The sequence below is a fragment of the Uranotaenia lowii genome, chromosome 2 (genome assembly GCF_029784155.1).
Source record: "Uranotaenia lowii strain MFRU-FL chromosome 2, ASM2978415v1, whole genome shotgun sequence".
NCBI lineage: Eukaryota > Metazoa > Arthropoda > Insecta > Diptera > Culicidae > Uranotaenia > Uranotaenia lowii.
Window position 1 is genome coordinate 332310954 of NC_073692.1, and position 24291 is coordinate 332335244.

The window sequence follows — 24291 nt, forward strand, 5'->3', positions numbered from 1 at the left end:
ATAAGGTTCTATGCCGGACCGGTAAGCTGGAGCTTGCCTGACGTTGGAAAGACAGGAACTGTTCAATTTTGTACTGGCAACGAGTTGTAAATGAGGAGTCGTTATGAGGGGAGTTGCACCTCGAAGAGATAAAAATTCCCTTTTTGGTTTTCAGGAGCGTTCACCTTGCTATCTCGGTAAATTTCACCATTTCACCAAAGAAGAGGTTGCGAAATTTCAATGCCGCCCTGCGCTAACTCTATGCCAAAAATGCGCTGAAAAGTGTACTGTACCAAAAAAGATATGATTGGATAAGCATTACTGGTATAAAGACTCGAGCTTTCAAGCAAAAACAATGAGAAACAAGAAAACATTTTATGGGATTTTCATCCTATTTGATAATTTATCACAAAAGAAAAAAATAAAGTGAGAATCGAACCCAACGCAGCATTCTTCTTTCGACTTGCCAGTTCGATAACTTAACCAGTGTACCAACTGAGTTAGTTAGCAAACGAAGGTTTATTGTCATAGTCATTCGCACTTTGCGTTGGCCGTCTGCTGTTTGGCCGGTGGTTTTTTTTTATCATCCGCCGTTGTCTTTGATGGGAATGAGATTGGAATGAGAAACGAGAAACTGTTTTCTATTTTCAGTTACATACACACACACAACTGTCTAATGTCGGTTTACATACTCAAACAGTGCTCGGTGTACCATTCGACAATATTCTGCTGGCTGATTGTTTCCATTCTGCTTTGTCTTGTGATGGGATATGGAATATGTTTTATTTGGTTTATTTCAGAACTATGCAATGCGGTTGCGCTGGGAGGACAATGCCAGCGATGAGCAAGCTTATTAGTGCCGGTCCGGCATACAATCTTATGCCTATAATTCTGCCTATAAAAGACTCAAGAGCATATTTCACGTTTGGCTTTGTGACACTCACATAAACACACAGAGAAAACAAGTTTTTGAAACAAAACAACACTGACTTTGATTTCATTTTATTTGAAACAATGTACATATTGTGATTTTGATCAAAAATATTTAATTTTGAAACAAATTATTAATTTTTTATCTAAATACCTGGAAAGATAGATATCAAAGGAATTTTAATTTGTCCAAGAATAAATAAAATTTTCTTTTGCCAAAAATTTTTTTACTGTATGAACATTGCATTCATAACGAAGAAGTTATACCTTTTATAAGGTTGAGTAGTCCTTCATCTGAAAATTTTGCATACCGCAACCATAAAAGAAGAATGTTTCCGGAATGCAAATGTCACTCGATTTATACTTTTCGCATGTTCCACTTTGGCAAACCTGTAATCGGGTCGCTTACTTATTAATCGTTACCATTTTACGCATTCACGATCGACCTTACTTGTATCCACCTACCACCCATGTTTAACCCGTTTCTCTCCTCTTCTCTTCCCTTCTGTGCCTCCAGTGATACCAGCATCGACCCGGTTGCGCGAGCTCGAGTCGCTCATCATCGACAATGTCACCTCGAACAACAACCTCAACAGCGCCGGGCTGTCGTCGGAGAAATTCCTCTCGACCGAAACGATGCTCGACGGGTTGCTGGTGCTCTACGACGAGTGCTGCAATTCGTCGCTGCGGCGGGAGAAAACCGTCTCCGACTTCATCGAGCTGGTCAAATCGGTGGTGCAGTGCATCAAGCAGCTTCGGCTGTCCCGGGATGATTTCGAGGTGCTCAAGGTCATCGGCCGAGGTGCGTTCGGCGAAGTTTGCGTCGTCCGAATGAATCACACTAGTCAGATCTACGCGATGAAGATCTTGAACAAATGGGAAATGCTAAAGGTGAGTGAGCGCGAGCGATTTTCTATTTTCGGGAGGGGGTGTGGATTTATTTTTATTGCTCATATTGTATTACACATATCGTTTCGATTTCATCCAAATCGAAAGAAAAAAAACGCAAACATGGGGCCGGGCCATTAAGTGGTAGCCCGTATATTAATCATCAATGTTTTGGTTTCGCTCTCTCTTTCTGCTTCGTTTTTTGCCATTCATTCGCGAATCGGGTGACGGTGTTGAATTTGCGGAATTTAGCGAGCGGAGACGGCATGCTTTCGGGAGGAACGCGATGTGCTCGTATTTGGCGATCGCCGATGGATTACGAACCTACACTACGCATTTCAGGACGATATCAATTTGGTGAGTTGAGTTGAGGTGTAGGAGATACACACGAGCACGACGGACGGGCAGTGATTGATGACTTAATTTTGATTGCGTGGCAGGACACAGTCGAATGAGCGAAAAAAAACGAGACCATTGACACCAGGCACAATTGTAGACGGAATGTCTGTGTTTTGAAAAATGTTCTTCATAAAATTACAAATAATCGGATTTAATTGGGGGAACTCACTCACAGCTCATCAATCTTCTCCAACAGAAATAACTATGCTGATGCAGAAAAGCAAATTATCATCAAGAAATTCGGAAGTGAAGATCATAATAAAAGAAAATTGCCCAAGAACACTACCCTTAGGAACAGGTAGCTCAAGAGTATTTTTAGAACATGAATTGGTTGGGGTTCCAATTCCAATTGGATATTCCAATTCATATACGATCAATTTAGATAGCTGTCGTTAGAGCAGCAGTATCGGCAAGTGCTTTCCAAGGTGTCAACCTAATACTCATCCTCTTTTAGCTTTAGCAGCGCATATGCGCATCGATAAGTGCTAAACCTGTTTCTATTTTTGCCACTGCACTGGTGGCGCACCTTGTTCTTGTTATTTGTTGTTATTTTGTTTTTTTGTTTAGCACCCAGGTGCAAGATGACAGCTCGTTTGAAACCTCGCTGTGTGGTGTCGAGGTGTACGAGGTCGATACGCTAATTATACTTACAAAATTTGGCCATATACTTCTGATTTTGAATAATCTCAGAATGTTTTAAATTGTAAAACATACTTTTTCATCGCTCTGGTAACCCTAACAAATTGTAAGGAAGTGAAACGTCTATGTGATCGGAACATTCTTTCATTTGTGGCCATAATTTATTTTTTTGAATAAGAGTATTAACTTATAAATTTAAAGTGGTTCAACATGTTTTTTTTAATTTACGTCGAGGTTCCCGATTTCTAAATTTATCGGGTCCATGAGAAAATTCGATTTGTCTTATCCGAAGTTTTAATCATAATTAAGTTTAAGTAGAAATGTGAAAAAATAAGATGATATAAGGATAAACTTTTCGATGTTCATACCCTTTCTTTTATTTTATTGTCTAAGGCAGAAGAAATGAAATATGAGGCCCTTAATCTCAAAGAAGTATAAATTAGTGCATAAAAGCCATTTCCCATACATTTTTCGAACATTTATATTTGTATTTTACTTTTCAGCGTAAAAGTATGTAAATAAAATTCTAGAAATTCAAATATAGTTTGTAATATTCAGGGTGATTAGCAAATCGGGAAAAACCGGGAATTGAAAATAGAATCGGGAAAATCGGGAAAAAACTGAAATCTCGAAATCAAAACTGGGAAAATTCTTTATAAATCGTTTTTATTCATACATTAATTAATAAAAAAAAGAATATTTTGAACCTTAGCATACTTTTTTTTCGGGTGGATAAAAATCAATGATTTTTTTTAAATAATAACCCGATTTTTTTTATTTTAATCGGATTTTTTTTTATTTAAATAAGATTTTATGTTTTAACCCTAATCCGCATTAAATTTCATTACCCTAATCAGCACTAGGAGTGTCAATTTGACACTCCAAGCTAAAATCGTCATAACTCTTTTTATATCTAACCGATTACAATGGAACTTATATCACTAGAAACCTTGTAATGTCAGTAAAATATGTTTAAAACATTATATATAGCTAAAGCTTCTAGTTTTCTCGTTATTCAGCATGATAGAAAAAAAATCCGAAAAAACATGCCTCAGGAAAACTGCTGTAGTTCATATATAACACGTCCAAAAAAATATTTGCCTGATACATATGAAAGCTGAAGTTAATGTCTACATCATGGAACAAAGAAATATTTTTTTAATTTTTTTTAATGAAATGGTCACAAAAAGTTCAAAAAAGTGGTCTGAAAAACTTACTTTTCATTCGATTGCTAGTAAATACTGTTTGAGCGATGGTAGAGTTTTTTAAAAAAATATAACTACAAACTTTATTAAAATTCTAACATTTCGCTGTCTTTAAATTTTCGATGCAACAAAAATTGAATTTACTGGAATTTTTCAAAGTTGACTACTTTTCGCGATTTTTTCACTAATTGAAATTTTATCTGTTTTTGTGGTCCACCGTCAGGTTGTACCCGGATTTTCAGTGCTTTCTCGCCGTTTGAAGCAATCAAAACTATATCCATTGAAAAGGGAATTTAATCTACATTCTAGTGAGGTGCAACAATTTACGCTGTGAGATTTCACAAAAATATGAAAATTATAAACGTAAAATCATTCCTGAATTTCTAGAACTACAAGCAGCGCGTCCAGCAAAACGTGTTTGTTTGCTCTCCGAGTAGGTACGGTGGGTGGTGATTCGGGCAGAGAGCGAATCCGACAGACGAAATAATGATGCGTGTCGTGCGATTCTTGGTTGGAAATTTTCTATTGACAGGAGTTCACGTTTGCTTGTCACGACACGCATCATTATTTCGTCTGTCGGCTTCGCTCTCCGACCAAATCACCACCCACCGTACCTACTCGGAGAGCAAACAAACACGTTTTGCTGGACGCGCTGCTTGTAGTTCTAGAAATTCAGGAATGATTTTACGTTTATAATTTTCATATTTTTGTGAAATCTCACAGCGTAAATTGTTGCACCTCACTAGAATGTAGATTAAATTCCCTTTTCAATGGATATAGTTTTGATTGCTTCAAACGGCGAGAAAGCACTGAAAATCCGGGTACAACCTGACGGTGGACCACAAAAACAGATAAAATTTCTATTAGTGAAAAAATCGTGAAAAGTAGTCAACTTTGAAAAATTCCAGTAAATTCAATTTTTGTTGCATGGAAAATCTAAAGACAGCGAAATGTTAGAATTTTAATAAACTTTGTAGTAATATTTTTTAAAAAACTCTACCATCGCTCAAACAGTATTTACTAGCAATCGAATAAAAAGTAGGTTTTTCAGACCACTTTTTTGAACTTTTTGTGACCATTTCATTAAAAAAATTTAAAAAAATATTTCTTTGTTCCATGATGTAGACATTAACTTCAGCTTTCATATGTATCAGGAAAATATTTTTTTGGACGTGTATCATATGAACTACAGCAATTTTCCTGAGGCATGTTTTTTCGGATTTTTTTTCTTTCATGCTGAATTACGAGAAAACTAGAAGCTTTAGCTATATATAATGTTCTAAACATATTTTACTGACATTACAAGGTTTCTATTGATATAAGTTTTATATGTAGTTCATAATAATTCAAACGACTTAAATGGATTTTACTTTTGGAGTGTCAAAATGACACTCTAAGTCGGAAAAGGGAGTTTTTTTGTCCAGGCTTCCAGGGTTCGTCCATAAATAAAGTAAAGATGCAAAATTAAAGAACTTTTGAATTCATTTAGGGTCCCCGAAGAAATTTTTGTTTTTTGAAGCTTCTGAAAAAAGTTACAAGCACTCAAACTTGAAATAGTGTCAAAATGACACTCTAATGCGGATGAGGGTTAAATAGCATGTGTTCTATAAATTGCATTTTAGGGAAATATTTTAGCATCCGAAGGTTCTTTCATCATGTGATAAAGCTGAGTTGTTTAACTTAGCTTTATAAAGGCTGTATAAGTGTAACATCCATGATTCATAATGTTTAGCATTCTTCAAAGACCAATGCTTTTCAAACTAAATACACATCGATTCGACTTTGTATCTAACGACTCGAAACGATTGACGATTGTCTTGAGAAATTTCGTTAAATTCCTTCGTAAGCTTACTCCTTTGTAATGCATGTTTCCACTGTCCCCGTCTAATTTTATAGTTTAAATACATTTTTTTAAAGTTACTTAAATTTAAATGATTAATTTCAGTAACAAATGAGATTCCTTTACTGAATGAAAATATTATCAAAATTCACCAAACACTTTTTATAGACGGACTACGAGTCTTCTTCTTCTCTTGGTTTAGAAAAATCAAAAGATAAACAAATAAAATAAATTCTTATTCATAACTTTTGAAAACGTTGAGCGTCTATAAAGCAAAAACACGAAAAATCAGATAATTTTATTAAAAAAAAATGAAAAGAAAACTTCAGTTTGCTTGAAAGAAATGAACAAAAATTATTTTGAGCAAACTTGAGCGGACATTGTTTGAATTATTTTATTGAAATGTCAACTTGCCAAATTTGCAATCAAAATATCTTCATTGAATTAAATTTGAGTAATATTTTTGAAGTGTGTTCACGTGGACATTATCCAAACCCCTACCCCCTTCTACGTGGACAAGCATTCGGCATCGTCGTCAATCACAACTTTCGGAATTTCCACAAGAAGCAAAAAAAATCAATTCTAAGTTCCCGAGGGGATAAAAAAGCTGAGCGATGCTTAATAACATAATGTTCTAAAAATGTTCATTCTATAATTATGCAGATATTCAGGGAAATTTTACCAAAAAAATTAGGTTACAGTATACATTCTGGAGTCTTTAAAATGTGTATAAATTTTGAATAATTCCAAATTTAGTTTAAATACTCCTGAGGTAGGATTTTAACACTGATTGATGAAATTTATGACAATCATAATGTGAATCTTCAAGTTTTCAGTAAAATGAATCAATTTGTCCATGTTTGGTTTGATTTTCCGATTAAATTTAGTATCACATAAATCTGCAGAAATTTTTTGAGTCAAATAACAGTACTACAAATATAGTTTTTGTCAAGAAATCAGAAGTTTTTTAATCTTAAATCGCTTGCCAAAATGGGGAAATTCATATCGTTAATATTCAAGAGGAAATGTACCAATTTGACATGAAAATGGTAATAATTTTTCCATTACCTATTTGGGAGCCAACTAAACTCGCTTTTTTGCCGATATATCATATAACTTTATCTTCGACAGAAGTAAAAAAAAAACAACTTTTCCACTATACACAGTAATACCTGTGCTCATCCGTAGTCTTCTGATAATTAGAATGCTTCCGCCGGCCTGATATCAAAGATTTTGAATTCAAAACTAGTAAACAAAAATTCGGAAAATGAAGAAACACCAATATTACGTTTTTGACAATCTTGTTGCACTTATGCCTGTTGAAGAACATAATAATTGCTAAAATTGCCAGAAAAAGGCGTTTTTCTTTCAAGTGACATGACACTTTACCATTCTTGGTGGCTTTCGTGTCTAACCGATCTCAATGATGATGGGATAAATGCAAGTGAAGTGCATATTTGAACAAGTCACCGATATATCAATTGCTTTCGATCATGAGACTGTGTCGATGCCTGCAAATTTGCAACCGGTTCAAATAGTAACAATATGCTTTAAAAATCCACAGTATCTGGTGATGGATTACTACTGCGGTGGCGATCTGTTGACCCTGTTAAGCAAGTTCGAGGATCGTCTTCCGGAAGATATGGCCAGGTTCTACATAGCCGAAATGGTCCTGGCCATCAACAGTATTCACGAGCTGAAATACGTTCATAGGGATATAAAGCCGGACAACATCGTGCTAGATGTAAGTGGGCACATACGACTGGCCGATTTCGGATCCTGTTTAAAGTTGGGCCCCCAGGGCACAGTGCAATCTAACGTAGCGGTCGGAACTCCGGACTACATTTCCCCGGAGATTTTGAGGGCCATGGAAGACGGTCAGGGCAAGTACGGTCCCGAATGTGACTGGTGGTCCTTGGGAGTGTGCATGTACGAAATGTTGTTCGGGGAGACCCCGTTTTATGCGGAAAGTTTGGTCGAAACGTATGGTAAAATTATGAACCATAAAAATTGTTTCGATTTTCCCAACGACGACGAAGAGTTCCAAGTCAGTGAGAATGCTAAGGATTTAATCAAACGATTGATTTGTTCGCCGGAGTACCGACTGGGGCAGAATGGGATCGAAGATTTCAAATCACACCCGTGGTTTGAGGGCATCGATTGGGATACGATACGTAACGGCCAGGCGCCGTACATACCTGAGGTTTCTAGTCCAACTGATACGTCGAATTTTGACGTAGACGATACGGATATCAAGTTGTCCGACGCGGTGCCTCCGACGACGAATCCGGCCTTCTCAGGGCACCATCTGCCTTTCGTTGGTTTTACCTTTACCAAGGACAGCAGCCTCTCGGATGTGGGGAAACTGTCACGTGCCATTAGCAATTTAAATTATAGTCAATTACAGCAGCCACTCGCTCCACTAAAGCTGGAAAGTAGTCAGAAGCACGGCTCGGAGGAGAAACGCCTTAGTCCGGACAGTACCCGGAAGCTGCAGGACGAGATCAACATCCTGACCAAGCGGAATTGTGAACTAGAGAGTCAAATTAAAAGTTTCGAGCGACAGGAATTCGCCGTCCGAGCCAGTGGCAATGCTTCTACCGGAGATGCAGTTGATGGCCAGTTAGATGCTAAGGTTAAAGAGTACGAAAAATTGATCCGCCAGATGCGCCAGGAGAAGGAGGACATGCAGAAGGAACACGTGGATGCACTTGAAAGACTGAAAATACAAGATAAGGAACTGAAAGATGCGCTCGGTCAGCGGAAGCTAGCGATGGCCGAGTACACCGAGGTTACCGACAAACTTTCTGATTTGAGGCAACAGAAACAGAAACTATCCCGGCAGGTACGCGATAAGGAGGAGGAGGTTGAAGTTGCCATGCAAAAGGTCGACACACTGAGGAGCGAACTAAGGAAAACCGACAAAACGCGAAGAGAGTTGGAAGCCCGTTTGCAAGATCTGCTGTCGGAAATAACTCGGGAACGACAGCTCCGAGAACGATCCGAGGATTACTGCCGGCAGCTGCAATCCGAAGTGCGGAGTAGAAGTTCTTCAGAACTTGGCTCTTCATCATCTCTAGGAATCTCATCATCCGACTCGATCCGACTGGAAATCGATCGGCTAGAAGTAGAATATAGCGAAAAGATTAACCTCCAACAGTCTCGGTACAACACGGAAATATCTGCGCTACGAGAGCAACTCACCGAAGCAGAAAACCACCGGGAAATGTTGCAAATCGAGCTTCAACAGGCCCGGGATAAACTGGACTCCAGCCGTCTCGAATCGCTCACCGATTCCGAAGAAACCATCCTGGAGCTGCGGAAACGCCACGAACGAGAGAAGAAGATCCTACTGGATGACAACCGCAAACTGATCTCCGATCTGGAAATTATTAGCGAACAAAACCGACGTCTGCAGAACGAACGACTGCAAATGGAAAGCGATTATGAAGAACTGAGGTGAATTTGCTCATTGTAACTCAAATTAAATTCATTTCTAATGATTGTTTTCTTATTTGCAGAAATAAACGCCAAGCATTCAGTCAGTGGGAGCGGCAGATTTCGGAGATCATCCAGTGGGTGTCGGACGAGAAGGACGCCCGTGGCTACCTGCAGGCACTGGCAACCAAGATGACCGAGGAGCTGGACTTCCTGAAGCATTCGGGCTCATTGAACCACAACGCCAACGATAAGAACTGGCGCAACCGGCGGTCCCAGAAGCTGGACAAGATGGAACTGCTCAATCTGCAGAGTTCGCTGCAGAACGAGATCCAGGCCAAGGCACTGATTTCGGAAGAGCTAACGCGAACCCGAACCGACCTAGTGGCGGCTCAGAAGTGAGTGGATCGGATTTAAGAATGCAGATCTGGGGTTCTTTTGATCTTTTTTTTTAATTTAAATAATTTTTTTTTTATTTTTTTTTATTTTTAGATTCAGTTTTCAGATTCAGATTTCAGCTTTCAGTTTCAGATTCCAGCTTTCAGTTTCAGATTCCAGATTCAGATTCAGATTTCTGATTTCAGATTCGAATTTCAAATTTCAGTTTCAGATTTCAGATTTAAATTCAGATTTCAGATTCAGATTTCGAATTCAGATTTCAGATTTAGATTACAGATTCAGATTTCAGATTCAGATTTCAGAATCAGATTTCAGATTCAGATTTCAGCTTTCAGATTCAGATTTCAGATTCAGATTTCAGATTCAGATTACAGATTCAGATTACAGATTCAGATTTCAGATTCAGATTTCAGATTTCAGATTCATATTTCAGATTCAGATTTCAGATTCAGATTTCAGATTCAGATTTCAGATTCAGATTTCAGATTCAGATTTCAGATTCAGATTTCAGATTCATATTTCAGATTCAGATTTCAGATTCAGATATCAGATCCAGATTTCAGATTTCCCTTTCTGATTTAGTTTTTGAAGGATGTATCTCGCTATTTTTTTAACGCAATACGCATGATTTTAATCTAATTTTGTCTTCTTTCTAGGGACCTCAGAGAGACGCGCCAGGTGTGCGAATCGATTGGGGTAGAGCTGAAACGCAAGGACAACCAAATCAAGGATCTTCAACAGCGGCTGGAATCGAACGAAGGATGTGAGTATTGTAGTGCCGCTTGGTTTCCCGTTTTCTTTGATCATTTGCGTTCGTACCAGTTTTTTTTTCATACTCGACCTTCAATGCCATTTCGCCTCTAAGCCTCTTAAATTCAAATCAAATAAAATACCAAAAACAAAAACGAATCAAATCAAAAATGACGACAGCAACACTAAAACAGCCAACGAACATCAATCAACACAACAACTACATAGAATACGTGTGTTGTTTGTGCCCTTAACGTGCCGTGTTTTTATCCGTTCGTGATTGTCTTTTGTAGGAGCAGGAATATTTTCTGTTATCGGCGATGCTCACTCTTTGATGGATTTATTGAGTTTATAAGATAATTCGATTGTTTCGGAAAACTTGGATGTAGAGATTGATGAAGAAGAAAGTATTCTTACAGATGGAGACCAAGCATCAAATCAAATGTGCCTTAAATTTACGGATGCTTGAAAGTTTTTTTTAAGGTGCTCGGTGCCAAATTTTTTTTCTGCTTAAAAGCAGATTTGTTGAAGCAATGTTTACCTGTTTGTACCAGGAAGAAAATCGTCAGCACAACCTGAGGCTTTCTCCACACTTGTCCACGTGATGTTTCTCGTAAGCACGTCTCTGCCATCATTTCGTGTTCGTGTCTCCTGTGAATTGTGCTGTACCGTGTATGTTGGGCTCTTTTCTTCTCCTCTCTAGGATATTTGCTATTTGTTTTGTCAATGTCGGGTCGGGTGAGATTTGTGTTTTGGTCCTGGTGCTGTTGTCGGTCCAAAATATGCTGTCAATGCAGCCGGAGCAAAGTTTTCGACATGGATTATAATTGAACTTTACATTCGAAATGGTTTCTAGCACAGATTTTTTTCAATTAACTCTGAGAGTAAACATTTGTGAACCAATTGAGAACTTTGTTTTTTTTTAGTTGAAAACTACGACATCACTTCAACTCACAGACTTTAGAAAAAGCAATTGAAAGTGTAAAAGAAACCAACAGAAAAAAAAATAATTTTATTCCAGAAAAAAATCAAATTTTCTAACAAATCTGTTTCGATAAAATGTTTCAGAAAATTTATTAAATAATAGATTCAATTTGTTCGGGGCGACATGAAAATCAAGTTTTTCATCAATAACTTTGGTCCCCTTCTGCCGATTTTTTTTTAATACGATTTTTCTTAAAGCGTAAATTATGACAATTATTTCATTTTTCAGATTGCATTCCGATTCGAAGATTATGTCACCGACATGGTCTGGACGCTTTTGCCAAAATCGTTCACCTTGGGAGCTTTTCTTATCACAACATTTGCTCATGAATTTAACGACCTTTTGTCGGTTTTTAGGATTATCGCATTGTTCTTCTCTCGGAAATTATCCAGCTGCTTTGATTGGTTGCTTGGATACTATCGACGTCTTTTCTCTATCTACCTGTCGACTTACTTTTCTTGCCGATATCTACGAATCCGCTTCATTCTTCTGGGTTTTCTATGAACTATGGCCTCCTCTGCCACACTTAGATAGCTCAACTCGATACTTGTGGAGCGTGGCACTAGGTCTTCCTCTGAACGCCACTGGAAAGAGCTTGGACCAACTTCTCTGGCCTTTCATCGATCACCTTATGTTCAGCTTGATGTACTTGTCGAAAACGGCAGGACCTTAGATTACTGACCCTCTTATTAACACTTCGTTGGGGTCATCACCCGGGCCCTTCTGTGAATTTTACAATGTCGCCTCATGTTTATAGGGCCGGTTGAATCTTCCGTTGACGCTGCCGACGACCATTTGCAGCTGCTAGCACTGTATTAGCTGCTGTTTCTACGAATGCCGACGAACTGAAGTTTCCGTACCCAGCTCCGCCACTGACTATGTCACTCATAATAAGCGGTGCTGTTTTCCCGTAGGAGACGAAGGCGTCGCCTCGCCGGAGCGCAACTGATATCGCCGAGCGCAGCGCTCGATTCCGATAGCGCCTCTTCCTGACACTACCTCGCCCCACGCGACTATGTCGCGTCTCGCCAAAACGTAGCCGGTGCTGTCGGTCTTAGCGCTCGATCCTGAAGTGCGTCCTGATTCTGATAGCGCTTCTTTTGAACACCGCTCCGTCCCTTTGCACCTCGTCGCGTCTCACCTGAGAGTAGCTGGTGCTGCCGGTCGTAGCACTTCATCTTAAAGCTCGTGTCGTGCTGATAGCGCCTCTTCCGGGTACTGCTTTGCCACACACACAACCTTGTCGCGTCTCGCTTGCGCATAGCTAGTGCTGCCGGTCGAAGCACTCGATCCTAAAGCGCCTGTCGTGCTGTTAGCCTCTCTTCCGGACACTGCTTTGGAACCCGCAACCTTGTCGCGACTCGCTTGCGCGTAGCTAGTGCCACCGGTCGTAGCACTCGATCCTGAAGCGCTTGTCGTGCTGATAGCGCCTCTTCCGGGTACTGCTTTGCCACATGCAACCTTGTCGCGTCTCGCTTGCGCGTAGCTAGTGCTGTCGGTCTCAGCACTTGATTTAGAAGCGTCTGTCGTATTGATAGCGCCTCATCCGGGTAGTGCTTTGCCACACACGTAGTGCCCGACTCCGTCGCTCCTGCTATTGTTGTGGAACCGTCGTTGATTTCGCGCCGTGAAGGCGATCACCTCTCGGACTTCTGTCGAGATCACCAGATTCGTGGAACCAATGCAAAACGATGAACAAACCATGGCCAGACATGCTCCGATGAAGCTACCTGGAGAACTCGTACCGGAAAAGTAATGTCGTGCAGATGATGATTGAAGCAGATCCTTTGCCCTCCCTTGCCACTTGAGAAAATGCCTGGACTTTCTGTCCCTTGGTCGTCGTTTCGTCTTCCTATGGCGGCTAGTGTGATAGCTTTTTCACCTACCAGAACTTTATCCCGATTCGGATGAAGCGAAACTCGTCACACCGGACGTTTCACTCGCGCACCTTTCACACGTGGTCTTTCACTCGGCGGTTCCTTTTTTCTTCCAATGCCACGTGGAAATGATCGATGACAGTTCCTCTGATACACGCTTAATGTTTTTCACTCATAATTGGATTTTTTTCTATCCATTGGGTGCTGAATATTTTCTGCATAGGTTTGCATCTTGCGTAAGCCTTCAGAGCCGTTCAGAACATTTTACCCAAGACCCACATACGTCATAGGGCACGGACCAAGTTTCTTTCCAACTTCTACTAAAATGGATGATGTTCATATTTATTGGATCATATCAATCAATAGGATCCGAATATAAGGCAGTCCAAAAAAAATGTGATTTTTTTACCAGTGATAGTATTTGTTCCCTGTTTGAGACCTTTGGCACCAGCTTTGCCTACACTTTTCTCAAGTATTTTGTAAAGCTGAACAGAGCATCTTGAATACCATATCCAATTTATAATTTCATCGTATCTCTACATCCAAACGCGAACAATCGATCCTAGAACGAATTTGAGCATCCTGCTATCTAGTTTGTATCATAAATTGTATGTATAGAATAGATCAGCTTCAGACTGAAATAATACCCTCGAAACTACCCGTTTAATAGTTTAATAATAATAGCAATAACAATAATTAGTAAGCAACGCTACGCCACCGTTAAATCAGTACTTAACTGCAGCGCTGTGCCATTACCTGTGTGCGTGGTGAAAGGTTCATGTAGATGAGAAACGGATGGGAATGGGTGTGATGTCACCCTGTTCTATCCGTTTTCCTCTGGAGAAAAACAACCAATCAACCCGAAAGCGACTTGGAACCACAGCCATATTCCCGTGTGATTTCATGTGTGATATCTCATAATTCATTGGAGTTGCAAAAGCAAAAGTTTGAAAATCATTTTGTTGTTTTTCTCAACCTGTTATCTCATTGTCTCATTCTTTGACTGTCATGGTGTTTCGTTGTGTTTGTATCTTATTGCCCTTTGACAACGCCTGTAGCAGCTGAAGGCATCAAGACGATGTATTCGGCCACGGTCAGCACTAGTGAGCCATCGTGTTCAACGGTTGCGATTGAGAATAGTTTCAGCAAGGCGGAACTGTGTGGGAGGCAGATCGACGAAAAACCGCTCATTATTTTAGATATGGAAGATTCTAGAGAACGAGCTTTGAAAGAGGCTGCTTTGGCAGACGAGCAGGACGAGCATGTGGTTAAACATATGTTGAACGAATTCTTGAATCGAGAGACGATTGCTGTTGAAGCTCCAGACGAAGATGCAGGGTTAACTGAGTTTGAGCGTGAAGTTCTCAACAAATACATGAAAGAAATGTCGGAACAAGAGTTTTCGAATAAACCGGATTCCGTTTGCCATTTGACGGCCACGGATTATGGACAACAGCTGGATCCTATGAAAGTGATAGCATTTTCGGAAGAATCCACTGCGCCCTGCAAAAGTGAGAAAGTGGATCTGACTCAACCAGATCGCGTCGAAGTGGACCAGTTCGACAGGCGTCTTCTCGAATCAGTGCTGCCAGCCACGCGAACCGATGAAAGCGTAAACCAAATACGGATAGCAGTGTCGAAGCTGCCGTCAGACGACTCATCGTCGATTGGTGAACAGAATACTCATCAATCGCCGCACCCTACGGTTACCCAAACGCCAAAGGTTATCTCTAGTCCTAGTGTCTGCACGGCCGTCATTACCACCTCATCTGCACCACCGGAACTGTTCGTTCCGATCCACATTCACAGTGCAGCCAGCAGCAGCAACAACAATAATTCTACTGACAGCAACAACATCATTAACTGCACTACCATACCATCTACTACCAGTACCAGCATTGCTAGTGTTGCTACTGCGAGCTATTGTACTAACAATGGCGGCAGTTATTCTACTACTTCTTCCACTACTACTACTACAACTAGCCTCGGCTCATCATCGGCAAACAACCCTCAGAAGGATATTGATCGGCATCCACTTCGACAAAACGATAAATCCGATAAAAATCTGAAACAGCAACAACAACAACAAGAACCAAGACAACGTAATCGAGCGATGACACGAAATCTTTCTGTTTGGGTTGGTGTTACATCGTGTGTCTGGGGGATCTTGATCTATCTAATCAAATCCTACACGTAATGTTTTCCTTTTTTTCTCGATATCTTTGATTGTGTTGCGTCTTTTGAGTGTCTTTTTATTTGAGTTCTTACTTTTTTGTACTGTTAAGTTCAACTTTTTGTTTTTAAAATGTTTATAAATTTGTTTTAAGCTAGCATTATTTGCTTTGACGCGCGCTTCCCAGCTTTACTAGTTTTGTTTCTATGTTGTGATAATTTTTCTTCGTAAGTAAGCTTTATGATTTGTTCTTTTTTGTGTCTTTTTTTTAATTCGTTTTGTTTTTATTTTTCTTTTTATTTTTGCTGCCCCTTCTTTATTGGCAAGAGTGAGTAAACAATAACCCCTCATGGACAGTGATGTTGATCTATAATATGAAAGCTTCAACAACAATCGTAAATTCAAAAGAAAAAATAGCGATTGTTAAGGTGGATTAAACATCGAATTGTTCAATCCTAAAAAAATTAAAAGCATCAAACATCTGAGCTTCCTGTAGACCTTAAAGGCATTGCTAAGGCATCCCTAAGGTACCTAACGATCTTTCAAAACCTTATGGCCTTCTAAATATTTTTCGATAATATTAAAGACTTTACAATCTTTATATGCATTGACTTTTCAAAACCTTTTCAGCCTCCTGAAGATTTTAAAACTTCTCAAAGACCTTAAAGCCGTTTGAAGATCATACGAACAAAAAATCCCACGGCATACTGAAGACTTCCTAGACTTCCTTGAAAACCTATTAGCTGTTAGAAGACCTTATGGCCTCCTTCTAGAGATCTCTGGCCTTGTGAAAAATCGTACATTTACGCTTTCTTAAGTCCTCACGGCCAAATGAATACTTCATGGCTTCCTGGAAAACTTACAGCTTCTTGAAGACCTTACAGTATCCTGAAAGCTTCTGAAACTAACGGTTTTACAGATATTCCCAAGATTTAACCAGACAGTCGATTTGAACCTTACGATATCCTAAATATCTTACAATATTCAGAAGACCTTAAGACCATCTGAAGCATTGACTCGAAGAATTTGAGGCCTTTCGAAGACCTTACGACTTTCAAAATCTCATGACCTCCTAGAAACCGTACAGTAACGTTGAGCCCTTACGGCTTCAAGAAGAAATTTCATTCTTATGAATTTTTTCACAAATTTTCCGGTTCAACATTTCTTTTTTTTTTTTATTGTTTTGAGTTTGTAAACTCAGGTCTCACTTCCCAACATAGAAATTAAATTCAATATAATCTATGCCTATAAAACAGCATTTATGGAAAAAACACTTCCACTTTTGGAGGTCAAATGCTTATTGAAAATTGCTCAATAATTTAAACACAAAACTCGCTTTTTTACTTGTTATCTTCTGTTGTTTATTATCTCTAACAATCGAAAACATCTTCCGATGGCTTTAACTTTAACCCAAAAAAAAAAAAAAACAACCGAAAAAGATCACCCTCCATACGCATCGCTTGTACATCAACCAACCCAACGCTGAATAATAATAATAAAAAAAACTATCACAAAATAATCAGTAGTGCGCAATTCATCAAACACCGAGCCGTCTAGCTAGTCTAGCGCAACACTGCTGCTATCCACCAATAATAACACCGACCATCAAGTATTTGGCGTGGCAGTTTATAGTCTCTCACTCTGATCTCAGAAAATAAAACCAGAAAAAAACACCTCAACCTGAACCCTTTTTGTTCTACCCGATTGTTCTTCTTGCAGATCTTTGTAACAATCATAAACTCAAACAATGTTGTAGTAGAAATATCAGAAAAATAAACAATTTTGATTGCACTACACCGCCACCAACACCCCGGGAGCCCTCGAGCAGCAAAACACCTAAAATCACCGCTACAACCGCTGCTGCTGCCAATAGCACAACTGCTTTCGATCCTGCATGCATTGCTGCACTAGATCGCCGTGCCCTTATCTATAGGTTACCTCCCGCTGGTAGTGAGGCAAAATTCAATCCGCGAACACTGACGCCATCGGTCTCATTCGATTGCCTTACGCCACCACCGACATACTTCCTTGGGCCGCCGTTAACGCAGACGACCTTTCACGGTCGAGCGACGATAAACCCGAAGACGACACTGAAATACGCCACCAGCTACGAAGTGCTAACACCGCCCAAAACACCAAAGAACTACAACGATAACAATAGCTCGAAACAACCGCTTGGGACGATCCAACATCCGGTCCCGATTTCCCGGGCCAAATCCGAGGGTAATCTAGTCTTTCGGGATGAAGAGCTGCTAGAAAACGACACCAACGGGGATCATTTAGCTTTCGATCGAAGTCGCCGGAAGGGTAGCTATAAGAAACGAAGAAAAAAGAAGAAACGAAACAACAATAAACTTTAAGGCAGGGAAGGTTGGGTTAGCAAGGTATTGCGAATTGTAAGTCATAGTCTAGTGAAATTGGAAGCAGAAGACGGAATAAATGAACAAAATTTGTTTCGTAGATTACAGTGAATGATGTTGAAAGGATACTATTTCGTATTTAGGGGTTACTGATTATTGTATTGGTCGTCTACAGACAAAAATGGATTTCTAAACTAAACTGATGTTATTGTATAAACCCTCGGTGAATTTTAATCTTGCTAAAAAACATAATTTAAAGCTTTTCAAATTTTCAGCTTATCATTGTGACCCTTTATTCACAAACGCTGAGACTTCCTGCAGGTCTTGAAATCTCCTGAAGGCCTTATAACCTCCTAAAAATCTCACGGCATTCACGAAAAGGCCTACAATTTTGAATCCTTCTTAATATCTTGAGGCTTTCTAGAGATCTAACGACCCCTTGACAATCTCCGTAAGGCCTATTAAAGGTCTTCGATTGTCTGAAGACCTTATTAACACTTATACGGTCTCTTGAAGAACTTATGACCTTCTTAAGACCTTACAGAGTTCTGATTAATTACCGCTTAACCTCCTAAGAGTTTGAAGCTTCTTGGAGATCACACAACATCCTGAAGACCTAGCAGCCTAACAGTCTTACGGCCTCATGGAGACCTACAGAAAACCCTATAACTTCTTGAAGTTTTAACAACCTTCTGTAAATATTACAGCCTTCTGAAGAACTAATGGCCTACGGAAAACGTTACGACTTCTTGGAAACATCACAGCCTTCTTACGATCTCCTAAATAATTTACAGCTTCGAGACGCCTTACGGTCTCTTGAAGACTTCACAACGTCCTAAATCCCTTGTGGCCCCCTGTAGGCTATACAATTTTTTAAACACCTTATTGTTTCTTAAAATTTACGATTTACTAGAGACCATATTCCCCAAACAAGGTCCTACAATATCCCAAAAAGCTAATAGTCTTCTAAAACCTTCTAAATATCATACAATACCCTGAAGACCGTATAAATTCCTAAAGCATTGAACTTTTTAAGACTCCAAGTCCCTACGTTGACCTCACAGCCTATAGAAAAGTTACGGTCTCCTGGAGTCTGTCCAGCGTTCTTTAGAACTTACCATCTCCTGAAGATCTTATGGCCTCCAGAATACCTTATAACTTTCTGGAAACTTTTAGAGCCTCTTGGAAGCCTTAGAAACTTACGACCTGAAGATCTTAACAATCACGTCACGATCTATAGATACCTTCGTATTCAGGAAACTTCGATAAAAAAAATTGGATTTCAGAGACTTCAACCTTATAAAAAAAACTTGTTTTTGCGTATTGAGATTCGGCTTATATAGCTTTATGTTTAGGCTTGACTAATGCCTAGAAGACCCAAAACAACAAAGAAACAACCTGACAAAGTTTCGGTCTAGAATCTAGAACCATCACCATCGTTGTATCTTAGTTGTAAGACTTTCGGTCTAAACCCAGCAAACATGAAATCGTATCAGAAATGATAACTTAGGTCGTTGAAAAGATCTTATAAAATGTCGTTTGAGGTCAGTTTAAATCGGACAAGATAGAAAGACCGCCATGTTTGTAAATTTTGAAATGATTTTTCTCCCGCGCGGGTTTCAAGTGAGAAAATCATCGTCATGTTCTCTCTGCAACCAGCAGTGCATCCAGATGGCTGGCAACGATTTTAAGGCTATGAGAGCAAAGTCTTGCGCTCAATGGCATTCTTCCGATAGATAATAATAAGGTGTCGGAAAACGCCAAATTGGTGCAGTTTTCATTGCCTTAGAAAGAAATCATGTATGTATATTGCCTTCACTTTGGTAGGTAAATACTGTTTTCTAGAATTTCATACGTTCGTAGAATGATCGCTCGGAACAGCATGTTTGCTGGAATCTTCAAAGATATTGTTAGCTTAGCTTGGTTGACTGGTTGACATCGAACTTCAAATGGTGTGTTGAAATAATTATTCCTTTTTTCGAAAAGATATTTTGATTGAAAGGGTTCGTCAGTTTTTCTGGACTGCCGGTGAAATTAGATAAAAATAATTTTATAGCCCAACCCGACGTTTCGGCTGTTATTCAAGCTTTATCAAGGAATCAAGGAAATGTGTTTTCAAATCTCCATCACTCTTGCTAGATTCTTTGATTCAGCATGAAATGATCCCGCAACGTTGATGTACTGTAAACACGATTTCACGAGAGTTTATGCAATAACACTTGATTTTGCTTCATTGAACAAATTATGCAGTTATTTTACTAAATTCACATTTTAAAAGATTAAATCAATCTTATTTGAAAATTAAAGAAAGAAGTAAGTCGCGAATGCCATAAAAATGGTAAAACGACTATAATCGAAACAAAAAAAAAGAAAAAAGTAGGTTTTGTGTATTATAAAACATGGGAAGAGTAAAATTGTGCAGGGCATTCAGGGCGGCAGCGTAAATAATCTAGAAAAAAACTCATAATACCAAACAGTAAAAAAACTACTAAGTCAATAAACACGAAGTTGTGGTTTTAAATTTAGATCTGTTCTAGTTAGATTGTAAGGAAAAGAGTTGTGAAAGTAAGACGAAAACATATCACTTAAAAGATTTCAATCAGTAGCTTAGTCACCAGGTGCCAATAAATCTGGAAACTAATCCAAAAAGTGCTGAAAAAAGCAAAACAAAAACAAATCACACAGTGGAATGGAATTTTTTTTTCTAGCGGTAGCAATAAGGTAATCAAAATTGTTGTGATTAGATCGAAGTTTCAGCTATATGCCCCTGGAGTAGTAGTATTCATTGTTTTTATTTTTGACTCGAAGCCTGAAACTGAAAATAGCTAGATAACAACGCTGTGCCGTACTATATAGCTGATAGAAACGTTGAACTCTTCAGCTTTAAAATGTTACTGTTAAAATATCAAAGAATTTAAAACAAAAATATAACAATTGTAAAACAGAACTGTTTTATTTATTTGACATTGAAAGTTCATCTGAAGCTTAATAATTGCTTTCAAGCAGATTTAACCAACTGACACAATAACTTGTTATGAATTGTAGAAACAAAACTATTGCAAACTATCCGAAACAATAACCTGTGTATTTGATTCATCAAATTTAGCTTAGGAATTAGTTTTTGATAAACAATAGAATAAAAAATCAACACTGGCATTTCATCGTTAAAATTCTTAGGTTAACAATCAGTTCCATGCTGATCATATAGTAGTTCCTTTTGTTTATAGCAAAACCCATACACATTCCGCTAACAAATACGTTTTCTTTCTTTCCGTTTTTCCCCTTGCCTTCGTTTACAAAAAAAAAATTACGCAACATTACACATAATTGACCAAATACGCCAAATAATCTGCGCTCTCAATCGTCGCCTGACCTATAATCATGGACGTTGTGTGCTAAATCGTTCGGAACATCCCATAAATCCAAACTGAACATTTGCAAAACGAACACATGCAACATGTGGTATCCAAATCGGAATCACACAAAACACGCACACATTTAACCACGAAAATCAATCGAAATCAACCAAACGCGTTAATGTGTGTGCGCATAATGACGCTGTTGCTAATCAATCCCCCAAAACAAAAAAAACCTTTGCCATCGTTGCGTGGGCTGCTCATAATTGGAATAAACAACTACTACCCATCTTGCGCCATCTTTAAACAACAACAAAACAATTTGCAACATGGGGAATCGAACGACTCTAAACAACTTAAAACGAAAATCATGCTTCATCCTTTGTCGTTGATTAACACCGCCACATTGTTTGATAATCGATAACCGATGAATGCGCACTAAACCAACACAAAAAAAATCGTCACCGTAATTGGTGATCATTGGTATAACGAACCATGCGGACAAATCAGTCCTGGAGCGACCATCTTCGCAGATGTCCTACTTGGACCATTTCCTCAAGGAATCTGGAGGAGGTTCCAGCTCTACGACGCACACCAATTCAACGCTAGCAGTGAATATGGTAAAATTCATTCTTTAACCATACCACTTTCCAACCAAATCCAAGCTAATCTTGTCCTTCGACTCGTTTTAGCCGTCCCAACAGAACAGTCAACACGTGACGTCGACCAGTTCATCGTCGAACAACCTCACCAACAATACCCCTACAATGAACCAGCACAACCAGAGTTTAACATCGCTGCACCAGCAGTTGCAGCAGCAGCAAATCCAGCAACAGCAGCAGGAACGGCAACAACTGTTGGCCCAACAGCAGCAGCAGCAACACCAAAGGCAACAGCAGCAGCTTGATCCGTCGCACACCTACAGCAACCAGCAGCAGGTACAGCACCAGATGCATCACTCCAACTACTCGATGGAGAGTGAAGAGGGCGATGTCGAGGACAATCGAGGTCACTCGCTGTCCAGCTCGAAGAGCAACCTGAGTGATCATTCGCTGGTGAGTAGCCCAAACTTTTTTTAAACTTTTTATCAGTAATAATCGATCTTCGCCAATATCTAGACATCCTCCAAGTTTACATACGACCTCAAAAGACAGTACAGTACCTTCATTTCCTTTTTTTTAAAGAGAGGTCTTCCCTTGAGCTGTACCGTATTTCCAGTCTCATTGCTCAAATTCAATCAAAACAAATACGTGGTCACTCCATGAACCCCTTGATAACTGGTGGATCTACAGTATGACTCATAAGTGAAAAAATCTATCATCAAGGTTTAAAAGCACTTTCTACGGTGTTAAGAAGCTTTCAAGCTTCATTCAAACATGTAGATAAACATATTAAGAAACAATCACTCGATGTGTACATTTTCGTTCTCATCTACTCTCGGCAGGCTAAATCTGAATCGGTAGCATACCTTCGCAATATAAGCCTCTGACATTGAAGCCTCAGAGACGGAAGATTTCAGAGAATCGACACTTGGGTGGGAGGATCACGGAGCCTGCTTGAACATACGCTTATATCAAATAGTTAAACGGGTTTAAAGCCGGACTGCCAAAGATTCTTCGACCCTAACTTCATACTCTCCTCCAGCCAAGTTTAAGCCCGTTTCGAAGTAGGGCATGGACTCCATTTTGTTAGAAAATAACGTTATCATCGGGTTCATTGAAGTTTTCCCCAATCCACGGTACCTGATTCTTTAAAATGTCCATGTAAATAAACTTCAGTATTAACTTTTACTCCAGCTCTTATGAATACAGGGGGCCGTCTTCAATCAATTCGAAGCACATTCTCCAATAACCACGGCTCTATTGGGATACTTGGAAGTGAACCTAAATTTCACATTATCTGGAACATCTTTAGCCTTCAGCGGTGAAGTACATATACGGATCCGTATGCGAATTGGACATCGGTTCAATCGAAATAAGTTACTCATCTAAGAACACGACGATCAGCTTCTTCTTCTTCAACGTAGACAGGAATCGCTTCAAGCGCTCAAGTCGCAGTGCTTTTAAGCGTTATTAGTTATTTCATAAAATGTTGCTTTACTTTTGCCTTTGGTGATAGATTTATAGTCATCTTTAACCAATATTCACATGGAAGAATTCGAGATATTGGCTTCCTTAGCCAGCTTCTGGATTGATCTTACTGGATTCCGCTTTACTTTCGTCTTGACCAATTTTACAGCGCGTGCAGACCGTGGCCTTCCACTACCCGGCTCCCGTGGAAATGGTCCATCAAGGAGAGAACGTTTCACTTGATAAACAGTCTCGAAATGGCATTTGGGGTCATTTTTGAATTCCTCAAACCCTGGGATATCGTCGTCTTGGTCCAAAACTCATCCATGATTTTTAGCAGAATTTTTAATTAACGTTTACATGAGTAAATTTGAACTTTTAGGTTTGTATGGGAAAATTGAATATTTTGTACTGAAAAATCAACATCATTTTTGTTTCTTCTGTAAAACCGAGCCAGCTGATGAATGGGCCAGCTTGTGCCAATTTATAAATTGTCTAAAGGAAATTTTCCGCTGCACAACTTTGTTGAAGACCGTCACTTCATATTCTATTAGTCAAAAAAGTTATTAGTTGTTTAACAGGGGTATGTGTTTAAGCATTGATAAACAATAAATTCAAATGACTCCAAATCGACTCAAACTAATGCTACAGCCACCGCAATTTGCTTGGGAAGATTTTGGGTGAGAAGCGAACTGGTCGCTATCTCCTTTGTGTACATCTATGATATAGCGTATTCCGTACTACCCATTGTATACGTCAATTGACAACTGAAAATCGTCAAAAAAAACCCAAAACAGATTGACAAAATTTTTCCTCCATTTTCAATGGGTCATACTGTAGTAGAACTCTGTTTTTGGTAGGCCCTTTCCATTCTTCAGATTGCCTTATTTCGACAAAATTACGACACACGTTGATCGTTGTTCCTTAATGATCTCGACTCCTCATATCAGAAGCTCAACGCATTCCGCAAATGTTTCATGTCGCAAGCCGAAATGTTCCGGGTC

At 39.3% G+C, this 24291-nt stretch overlaps 1 protein-coding gene across 2 annotated transcripts in view; it reads left to right on the plus strand.

Annotated features, from left to right (window-relative positions):
• Positions 1–24291, plus strand: part of LOC129749817 (serine/threonine-protein kinase Genghis Khan) — a 69370-nt gene that overhangs the window by 34824 nt on the left and 10255 nt on the right. For both annotated transcript variants that reach the window (XM_055744907.1, XM_055744908.1), the window contains exons 3-9: positions 1427–1800; positions 2050–2154; positions 7445–9339; positions 9402–9716; positions 10374–10480; positions 21729–21838; positions 21911–22273. In XM_055744907.1, the coding sequence (XP_055600882.1) occupies positions 1427–1800; positions 2050–2154; positions 7445–9339; positions 9402–9716; positions 10374–10480; positions 21729–21838; positions 21911–22273 (3269 nt within the window). The remainder of the gene's footprint in view (positions 1–1426; positions 1801–2049; positions 2155–7444; positions 9340–9401; positions 9717–10373; positions 10481–21728; positions 21839–21910; positions 22274–24291) is intronic.